Source organism: Lagopus leucura, unplaced genomic scaffold (genome assembly GCF_019238085.1).
Source record: "Lagopus leucura isolate 7727_CA_CO unplaced genomic scaffold, USGS_WTPT01 Super-Scaffold_100001, whole genome shotgun sequence".
Classification (NCBI taxonomy): Eukaryota; Metazoa; Chordata; class Aves; order Galliformes; family Phasianidae; genus Lagopus; species Lagopus leucura.
The window spans coordinates 2,641,892-2,652,649 of record NW_024962262.1 but is presented as its reverse complement, the minus strand read 5'-3'; the positions used below and the strand labels follow the sequence as shown (position 1 = coordinate 2,652,649).

The 10,758-nt window shown below is 42.5% G+C and overlaps 1 protein-coding gene across 1 annotated transcript in view; it reads right to left on the bottom strand.

Moving 5' to 3' along the window:
- Window positions 1–713: 713 nt before the first annotated feature.
- Window positions 714–10,758, bottom strand: part of FGF9 (fibroblast growth factor 9) — a 30,893-nt gene continuing 20,848 nt past the window's right edge. The window contains exon 3 of the mRNA XM_042868421.1: window positions 714–2,407. Coding sequence (XP_042724355.1) covers window positions 2,162–2,407 — 246 coding nt within the window. The 3' untranslated portion in view covers window positions 714–2,161. The remainder of the gene's footprint in view (window positions 2,408–10,758) is intronic.

The following is a 10,758-nucleotide window of genomic DNA, read 5'->3' as shown; positions in this document are numbered from 1 at the left end:
GGCCCCTCAGCAACAGCAGTCCCCAGGCAAGTGCATGTGTCTGACTGCATCTTACAAATCAACAATCTGCTTCTATGTGTCTTTATCACTCAAAAACATTACAACAAAATGCCATCTTGTAGTGAAGGTTGCTGGTATCTCCTAGTTGAGGCATGGCTCCTCCTACCTACCCACAGAGCACAGAGAGCTCCCGCTCACCAAGCGCACCGAGCCATGAGCTATTCCAGAGCAGATTTATGCTTCGAATCCTATCTGTTTATACTGCACAGACAGGAGTGCATCAGAGAAAAAACAAATCAGGATTACATAATTGTGAGCAGGGTACAGTTACAGCTATGCCAAAGCATGTTTTGGCTCAGCTCTAGTGCTGCCAAGGGCAGCCGGGGTATCACGCTCCCTCCAGACCCCACAGCAAAAGCTGTGCTCACATTAATGGCACCAGGTTCGAATCCTAAAGGATGCAACATCTCCAAAATGCATTTGTCGTGCGGACCTTATGTGACTTTCCTCTCTTTTTTTTTAACCTTCAGAGTACTGGGGAAAAAAAAATGTTTCTTTCTACAGATTAATTCCCAAATGGTAACAGCTCATCAATGTGTTTGTGTGCTTAACATACAATGCTACAGTTCCTTAAGTATTACACACTGTTATTTCACAGTTCATGAATATCTGAACATACTTTAAGAAAAAAGTCTAATACTTTCCCCCCATTGTCATTATTGATAGAGATTTATTAGTTTCATTTTGCAAGTTTTACTTTAAGAAGGGTGCTAATATCATGTATTATGACAGTTCACACTGAAAGCAATTTTCCATAAAAGATGTTACAATGACCCCTATGGAACTTGTATAATTTCATAGTAGATAGTTAAGTGCACAAATAAAACACATTTACAAGATTGATCCTGTTAGCCTGGTTCTTGCCCTCTGAAACCCTTATGTGCTATTTGAGGAATCTTAAAATTAGTACAACTGTTGATATTACTTATGCTGTTTCTGGAATTCTGCTTTAGAGGAGAGAGAAAAAAAAAAAAAAAAAAAAAAGGCATACTTATCATTTAGCTTTGGTATGATCTGCAATAGGTTTTAACAAGTAGAATATATTCCAACCTTTATATTTTCCGCAGCTGTGAATTTTACAATGATGTAATAAGTCATTTTATCAGAGAGGAAATATTACAGACACAGAAAAATAGTTGGAGACCCAGTTTTCTTTTTAATCCTCTGGGGGTAAGCTATGAAACAAGCAGTCAGAAGAGTGAGTACTCAGTGTCATGAGTGGTATGCATACTTTTACAATAATATGGGCACAAAAGAGATTGTCGCCTTTAGTACATGAGGGTCACTAGAATTTATTATTATTACCTTTTTATTGTTATTCTCTTTATCCATGCACCTTTATATTTACTTGCATGAATTTACCACAGGTTCATAGTGGCCTTTGCCATTTTAATGCTTACAGAGCCTAAAGCTTCCAAAATGCCTATCTGGCCTATACATATTTCATTAAAAATAAACTCTATATAATAAATAAATATATAAAATAAATAAAATGTTGCCTTTGGAATTTCTATAAATAAATTTAACTTTTTATTTTTATTTGTTTTTACTAAGAGGTCTTTGCTTTAAACTCAGCGGGGTGAGACCCAGCGAGCGATTAACTGAAAAGTCTCTTGTCTACGTGAGACTGCACCCTCCATGCCTTTGTAAATGCAGCGTACACTTGAGCAGGCCACCAGCCAAAAATCCCGATGAATCAAAGTATGGCAGCTATGCTGATATATGACGAAGTACAACTGATCAAAAATTTAAAAGCGTGTCCATTCCCCAGCATGCATCAGGCCGTTCTCCTCCTCCCTCTGGCTCCCCTCTCTCACTCCCATTCACGCTCTCGCTTCCTCTCGCTCTCACTCACTCTCTCGCGCTCTCCCTCTCGTACTAAATCAAGCGAGTGGGCATAGGCTCTCCTCCAGGAGGACAAACCTTTAAGTGCAGAACAAAATCAGCATGTTCCATCCAAGCCTCCATCATACATTATGCATGCGACAAAGTTTGGCAACAGTGGAGCTGATGTGATGACACAGCTAATCAATAAGAACCCACCGCATGAAACCTTTATAGTGGTTACTTTTTAAGGGCTCAAGTGAAGGAATTGTCTTTGTCAACTTTGGCTTAAAATATCCTTATATAGTTCAGGTACTTTCTCAGGGTCCACTGGTCTAGGTAAAAAATGTGTAAATTTTTGATGCCGTTTAGTCCTAGTCCCTTCTCTTGGAGTCCCATCTTTATTTAACGCAACGTAGTATCGTCTTCCAGTGTCCACGTGTTTATATAGATTTGATGAATATGTGTTATACCAGTTTTCTTCAAACTGCTCTCTGAATACACACTCCTGGGTTAATTTTTCCTATGAAAAGAGAAGAAAAATCGGTAAGGAGTTAGCCATAAAAAAAATCTATTTATTTCGTAAAGAATTATGAATTTCACTGCTCAAAATCAGTACTTCCTTGTTCAATTTACAGAATGAATCCTTGCAGTGAATAATCCCAGTTTTAACTAAATAAAGCAGGATTGCTGAGTGTTTCATAAAGCAGTCACATGGGTAGCACACAGTGTGTGAAGCAAAAATGATCCTCCAGAAGCATTGTTGTCAAAATCAAATCAGCACCAGTGAAAATGGAAACAAGGATTTTAATTTGTGATCATCCCAAGGCAGCTCACAAAATATTACTGGGCTTATATAAGCAATTGCTTGATCATGAGTGCAAGTGCTTGAACAGACATTACGAAAGGTTTGTAGAGTGGTGATATCATTCAAGATCTTAAAATCTCTACATCTTTTTATCACAAGGAGTACTCAGTGCATCTCATTAATTACAAAGGATGCAATTCAATACCCATCATTTGGTTTGTTATCGCAGAACCACAATTCACAAAAGCCTCAAACAGGAGCAGTAACTCTATGTGCTGAGATGAATTTAGGTGAAGACGGGCTTGCAGACTGTATAAGCATTGTTTTTGTGTTCCATCCTATGGAAGACATCCACTAAAGGCATCAGCCATTCACCATCTCCCTTGTCAGAGCGTCCCACTCCTTCCAGTTCACTTTCTCATTGAGTCAGTGCGTATCACCTACACTCTTTTGCTCTAAATGAATGAGGCTGGCTTAAAAAACAGCTGCTTATAACCTGATTTATTTTGAATAAGTTAGGAAGTGCTTACACAAATGACTGAGAAGGAAGACTGGAAAAAAAGTATTAGCCTCTAATATGGGGAAGCTGATGGAAAGTTGGGAAGAGTAAACTTGGGAATAGTCTTATCAGCTGGTACAAAATATAGTAATGATAATTTAATATTTTTCCAAGAGTTTTCAATCAAATAGCACTCACATCTACCAAATTCAACTTCTACTTGAGGATCACCTCCTCTTGATTACAAAACTTCATACAGCGCCGGATTCTGTAAGCATGTAAACATGTAAAGCATGTGTGCATATGCCTTAGAGAAATTAAAATTTTAAATGGCCCTTTCAGACAAACACATAGAGATGGAAAAACAGAGATCAAGGGCCAGGTGCAGCAAAGCCTTTATGGCACGTACACCTACAACCTGAGCACAACCAAGGAGCCATATCTCAAACTCCAGTTCCTTCCAATAAACCACCATCCACAGCTTAACCCAGGAGCTTCACAAAATGTACCACCACTATGTTGCAATTTGGCCTGGGGCTGAAGGAGACTTTGAAAGTCACTTCTGTGTCTCAGGACTCACAAGCTCTTTTCCTACAGCAACATGCTTCAATCCAGAGGTTTTTCTGCTGTTTCAGGATATACTCAGAAATGCCTTCTCCTTGACAGAGCCAAGATGGCTTAGCATGCACCTTGAGACGAAAGAGTTTGACTGGGCGTGGAGTGGTCCCAGCAATCCATGAGAAGCCCTGGCACCAAAGCACTGTGTCCTCATGGTGACACTTCATCTTGCTGACTGCATGGCAAGCACCTGCTCCCCACGAGGGGTCTGCACCCCACTGGGGCTGGAGACCAGGGTCCTGTTAGGATCCAGGGAGCCCTACATACTTCACAGGAGTCACATAGAATCATAGAATCATAGAATCACCAAGGTTGGAAAAGACCTAAGAGATCATCCAGTCCAACCGTTCACCTATTCCCAATAGCTCCCACTAAACCATGTCCCTCAACACAACAAGAACCAACACAAATAGGAACCAACCCACATGGGAGAGCAACCAGTCAGCACTCCACCTACTACCTGGAGACAAGGCTGCAAATTCAAGATCTTCTTCAATGCCAAAAAGGTTAGGATTTAGAGGTTTTTTTTTTCTGTGGGGTTTTTTTCCTGTAGTTAACCTGTGACTAGTCTGTTAGTCTAGAAAGGCAGCAAGCAAGCAGTTTCTGACTCTGTTGGGAACCTCATCACTTCTCAGGAAGGAGAAATCCCCTCCAGGGCCAGGCAGGGGGACATTAAACACTTGGAAATTCACTATGGCAGAGGCAATGGCCCTGCATAAATTCAGTTGGCTGTAGCAGAAGAAAAGACCGCAGCCCCATTCCTCACAGCATCTCCAACCGTTCCACCACCAGATGTCCCTCCCTGCAGGCTCAGCTGAGCAGAGTGCATAAAAACGTGAGCAGGTCCGCAGAGCTGCTGCATATAATCATTTATGTCATTTTCTGACTATGACACTTTTACTGTGTGAAGTAGAGAGTCTTTGGAGTTCCCCTCCCTAGAGATCTTCCAAAGGTGCCTGGCCATGGCCCTGGGCATCCTGCTCTGGTGTCTCTGCTGGAGCAGGGGTGAAGCAGGTGACCTCCAGAGGTCCCTGCCCACCTCAAGCATCCTGCCATACTGTGAAATAGCTCAAACACAGCAACACCCATGCTGTTTAGAGAAAGAAAAGAAACACGTACCTGTTTACATTAAATCTTTGTATATGAGCCAAATCCTGCAATCAGCCATTGATAATTTCCTCCTATGTAGTCTGACAGCTAGAAATTGCAGCAGCAATGTGTTCCACCAGACATCTGCAGCAGCTAAATGTTAGGCACATTGCAGTAGCCCCTTGTACAGCCTCTAAGTACTATAAAAAATATTCAGCTTCTACAAAGATCATTTTTAAGCACAGCTCTCATTAGTGTTTTATTTTGCATGATGTTCAAAATCACTTTCTTTGCTTCAATGCAAAAGCAGATGCTAAGAGATACTATATGCTGAATCTGTCAGACCATTGGGGAAAGAGAAACTAATGCAAATTGTTTTCCTGCTCTCAGAAGGCAATAGAATCACATGACAAACACTGCGGAAGCGCTCCTTACTAAAAATAGCAACAATTTAGGAGGATATTTCAGTCCTGTCTTGAATTCATTAATTATTCACTTCATCTGCATCTTTTTTAGCATCATCATAAATTTCTATCTTCGTGTGAGCAGTACTTTCCCGTGCCCTGAAGGAGAAATTTTAAAATAGCCTCTCTTTATCTGGCAGGTTTGATCGATTATGACAGTGCTGTGGTGCGCTGAGCTGGCAGACCTTGGATAAGGTCTGCATGCTGGGTGAGCTCAATGGATTTCAGGCTTACAAACTGAATCTTCATTTTACAAGTTCAGCCTGCTTTTACTTTTCATTCTCTCACAACACAGCTAGTTCTCTCCTACCGTTTATGTGATTCTGAGAAATCCATACAAGAACTGTAGGTAAATATTTCAATAAAAACCTCACAGAGCAATCAGGATGCAGGGTCAGATCTGTAATTATACTAATAACCACACATTCAGAAAAGTTAAATAATCACACTTTCAGTGAAGTTCAATATTTTCATTAGAAATTCTTTAAACAGTTCTCTAGAAATTCTGTTTGTAACAAAAGACCACTGAAGCAAATCATGGTGCCCAAAGAAGCTGAGGATGCCCCATCCGTGGAGGTGCTCATGGCCAGCTGGGATGGAGCTCTTGGCAGCCTCAGCTGATGGGTGGCAGCCCTTCCCACAGCAGGGAATGGGGCTGAGTGGGCTTTAAGGACGTAAGGCAGTCTATAATTCTATTAAACAAATGCCACTGACTTTGAATTATAAATACATACGAGGAATGTGAGGAATAAAATCCCAGTATATCCTTCTTTCCTTCTTTCATACTCTGGAAGATCCTTACAAGAATGGTTCATCTGGTACCAAGACAGACAAGAACTGATAGTCACCAGCACATTCACCTGTATTGCTCTACTTAACACTAGTTCACACTCACGCTTTGAGCATGTGTTTTATCCTGCCAGCATGAAGATTATGCAGGGGTGAGGCCAGTCCATCCTGCCAACACACATCTTGTTGCCTCACCAGGTTGGGATGGGAAACATGCTGGAAGCCACCACTGCCAGCACAGGGAGGCAATCATGTCTGCTGATTGCAGGTGGCTGCATTTTATAGAATGACAGAATCATTGGAGCTCAAAGGAACCCTTAAGGCCACCTACTCCAACCCTTGCAATGAATAGGGACACCTACAGCTTGATCAGGTGCTCAGAGCCTGGTCCAGCCTGACCTTGAGTGTATCCTCTCAAGGAGGGATAGGGCATCCACCACTTCTCAGGGCAGTGCCAGTGCCTCACTACTCATCATAAAAAACTTTTTTTCCTTATATCCAATTACAGTCTCCCTTCTTTTAGATTGAACTCATTTTCTCCAGTCCTATCACAATAGACTCTGCAAAGAGTCTGTCCCCTTCTTTCTTACAGTCCCTTTAGATACTGGAAGGCTGTTCTTGTGTCTCCCCAGAACCTTCTTTTCTCCAGGGTGAACAGCCCCAGCTCTCAGCCTGTCTTCATAGGCTACACGTTCCATTCCTTGGATCATTTTTCTGGTCCTCCTCTGGACATGCTCTTACAGTCCTTCCCCTTCTGGCTATGACCTTTACAAAGCCCCTAAATACAGCTGAAAATATTTGGACCTTAGATTCAGCACTTCTAGAATCAACTGATTTCTCTGTTATTTTCCAGTGCCAATATTTTACTGCACTACACCTGATGTCACCCGACATCTCTGTCGAAGGCTGACACAAATACCAAACATACCCAGCTGGAGCAGTAGTGGAAAGCAACCTGCTTTCCTGCATAAGAGGAGGCTGCCTGCCTTGAGCAAATCATTCAATTCAGGGACCAAATAAGGAGGTGACCTCAAAATTATATAAATCATGTGCTTCACCGCATAGCACATGTTTTCAATGAAGTCTGTTCATATAGTATTCAACTATGAATTGATCAATCTCCAGTTTACTACATTACCACTTTCTACCTGTTTTTTTTAGCTTTTATTTAACTCAAATAGTTCAAGTAATTCAAGTGTTCAAAGATGCACCTATCACAAAAGCAAATAAACCAGTGGATTTAATTCAGAAGCCTGACAACATCTGGTTAGCAGCTAAATAAGGAGCAAAACAATTGTTCTATTTCCAGGTAGACCCATTAACAGTGAGACTGTAAATTAGTGTAGCAGACAGTTACAGCAACCACAAGGAAGGTTTTGGCAACTTACTTAAAACAGATATCCCTGTGAAGCAGCTAACTGGAAATAAGTGGAAATAGGAAAAATCCTGTCCAGAGGATGGTTTCATAATTTAAAGAATGGTTAGACATTAGTGTTGCTTCACAAATGAAAGCACAGGACAGGGTCGTGTATAACTCTCATCAATATTCTTTTTTTTTTTTTCTTTTTTTTTTTTTTTAATAAACTGCAGAGCACAAATTTATTTTGTAATACGACAAAAGGAAATAGCTCAAAAGGACAAAAGGAATGGCTCCTCTGATCACCAGACCTATTACCACAGCAAACAGGTTTCATGTTTAGCAAATGACTCCATACCACATACAGTTCTGCCTTAGGTAAACTACTACACTGAATCAATACAGGAACTTTACAAGAAAATATCTATCCAGGAGTCCAAACAACCATTAAAAAGAAGCGTATAGGATGCAGTCAGCACTTCCTATGTATCTGCTGTGTGTTACCATTGTGTTAATCCATGCTGTGTTAATAAAATTATGTTTAAATAGATTGTCTTCTAAATAAGTTCACACAAATCCCTTTCATGCCTGTATAACATTAATAAAAACAGCCTATGTGGTGAAGAGAAGCAAGCAAAAAATTCCCTGTCCTCCTCTGAAGTGGTTTTCTTTGCTCCTCTGCCTACAAACACATGCATGTTACATATGGTTGGCCCTTCCCATGCCATAAGGCAAACACCCTCTAGAGCACACTATCTTCAGCTAATAATTAACACTCATCCAGAGTGGTCATAAATAAAGGCGCAGTTCAGCATGCTATGTTGGGAAGTCTCTGGCTGCATGGACAACATCTGGCCACAAACAGAAGCCAAATCTCAGAGTCCAGGCAGTGCCACTTTCCTCCTAAGTTAGCGGAGAGCAGTGTGAGGCAAGCACTGCATACTGAATGCCTGATCCAGTGAGTGTCAGAGTTATCCCAAACCATTTCATTCAGCAGTGTTTTTCAGAACACCATTTAATAATCTCATAGAATATTAAAAGAGAGAATGAAAACAGGCCTGTCAAAAGGACTAGTTGTCTTTTTTAGCATGTTTGCACCACTGCTTCTCCATGAGCACTACACAGAGATGGCAGGAAACCCTGCATGGCCAAAAGACAGACCTAGCAAATACCTATGCCTCCATGCTGCCATTCTGATTTTGGATATTGCATATTCCACAGCAAAAGACAAGGGAAATGAGGCAAGTGCCATGGCAAAACCACCATTGGGCAATCGCATTTTCCCTACCTGAGGTCACCCGATACTCTGGCATGAATGGAGTGTTCATCAGCTTCTCCTCCCAAACTTTTAATTCATTTCATACAGGCCTTTATTATACATACACCCTCACTTAAACATAATAAATAAATAAATATTGTTTTTTAAAAAGTTTGAATGTATTGTACTGTGCGAAGCAGTTATGAGAGCGCCTGAAGATGAACGCTTTCACACAAAAAGTTAGTAAGAGCTGGCACAGCCCGCTCTCCTTGGGAGCCTTACCATAAAAAACAGCTACACTGGCACAGGAACAGCGCTATCTCCATGTCCTGATGAAGGCAGCAGAAAACCAGCATTTTGTGAGCAAAGCCAGCAGGCTTCAGCATCAACAATGAAATACCAAGGGGACCATCATGGTCTCTCTCTTGTGCCCCATAGCTCCTTTTTTCCTATTCCCATGTCCTCCGCACCACCCGGACCTCCCCTGGCAGGAGCAGATGGGGATCCAGCATTACGTTATCCCAGCACGCCAGGGTTGTTTACAGAGCTCTCCAACACGAGAGATGCCAATTAGGCCCCCACCCATTTCTGCCACTGCCAAATCTGCAGCTTGTGGTTTTAGTGATATCTGCTCCTTGGAGGTTTCAAGTTTGCAGCAGCTGTCACGCTTCACACATGCAATCCCCAAACACAAAGCCATTACAGGAGGACCGCCCCTTGGTACTAGAGCTTACGTCTGCCAGCATAGGCTGCCTACCAGCAGCCATCTTCTGTTCCTCAGGGTTTGCTCTAACCCTGCCCAACCAAGCAAGCAGGAGGAAGGCCCACTGCCACCTCAGCACCTGGGCTCTGCTCACACTTCATAGAATCACAGAATCATAGAATGGCTTAGCTTCAAGGCAACCTTAGGGATCATCTAGTTCCAATCTCCTTTGTGTTCAGGGTTGTTCCCCACCAGCTGAGACTGGCCAGTGCCCCATCCTGCCTGGCCTTGAGCACCTCCAGGATGGGGCACCCACAGCTCTCTATGCAGCCTGTGCCAGTGCCTCATTGCCCCCTGAGTAAAAAATTTCTTCATCACATCTAATCTAAATCTCACCTCTTTTTGTTTAAAGCCATTCCCCCTTGTCCTATCACTATCAGACCGTGTAAAAAGTTGGTTTTCCTTCTGCTTGCAAACACCCTTTACGTTCTGGAAGGCCTCAATGCTGTCTCCCCAGAGCCTTCTCTGCTCCAAGCTGAACAAGCCCAATTCCTTCAGCCTTTTTTCACAGAAGAGATGCTCCAGCTTTCTGATCATCCTCATGCCCTGTCCTGGACTCACTCCAGCAGCTTCACATCCTTGCTGAACTGGGGATCCCAGACCTGGATGCAGTACTTCAGACAGGATTTCACAAAGACAGAACAGAGGAGAACAATTCCCTCCTTCTCCCTGCTGGCCACCAATCTTTTGATGCAGCACAGGATACAGTTGGTCTTCTGGGTTGCAAGCGCACACTGCTGGCTCATGTGAAGCTTTTCATCCACCAGGGCCCCCAAGTCCTTCTTCACAGGGATGCTCTCAGTGAGTTCTCACAGTCTGTACTCATATCTGGGATGGCTTCAACCAAAGTGCAATATCTTCAGTTGGAGGCCAAGCTGACGTTCCAGGGAGAGACCATTGAGGGCCTTGCACAGTGCCACAGTACCATTCCCCTGAGAGCTAGGAGCTCCCTCCTCCATGCTGGCAACAACAGTAATGGCATGGGGAAGAAGTAAACTTTTCAAAACCACGTGAACAAGCCGGTGTGTTCCCCTCTGTCCCTGCCAGCAGGACCAGACCCATACCATGCCACTTACCATTCACACTTCTGACCTCTATTTTATTTTTGGTTTCCCTGGCATAATCAAGAGCTGTAGTCATCAGTGTTATCTAAGCATCTAATTTATCACGCTTGGCTGAATCCTTCCAAGAATCAGAAAACAAGGTGGTATGCAATCTGATACAGGGCC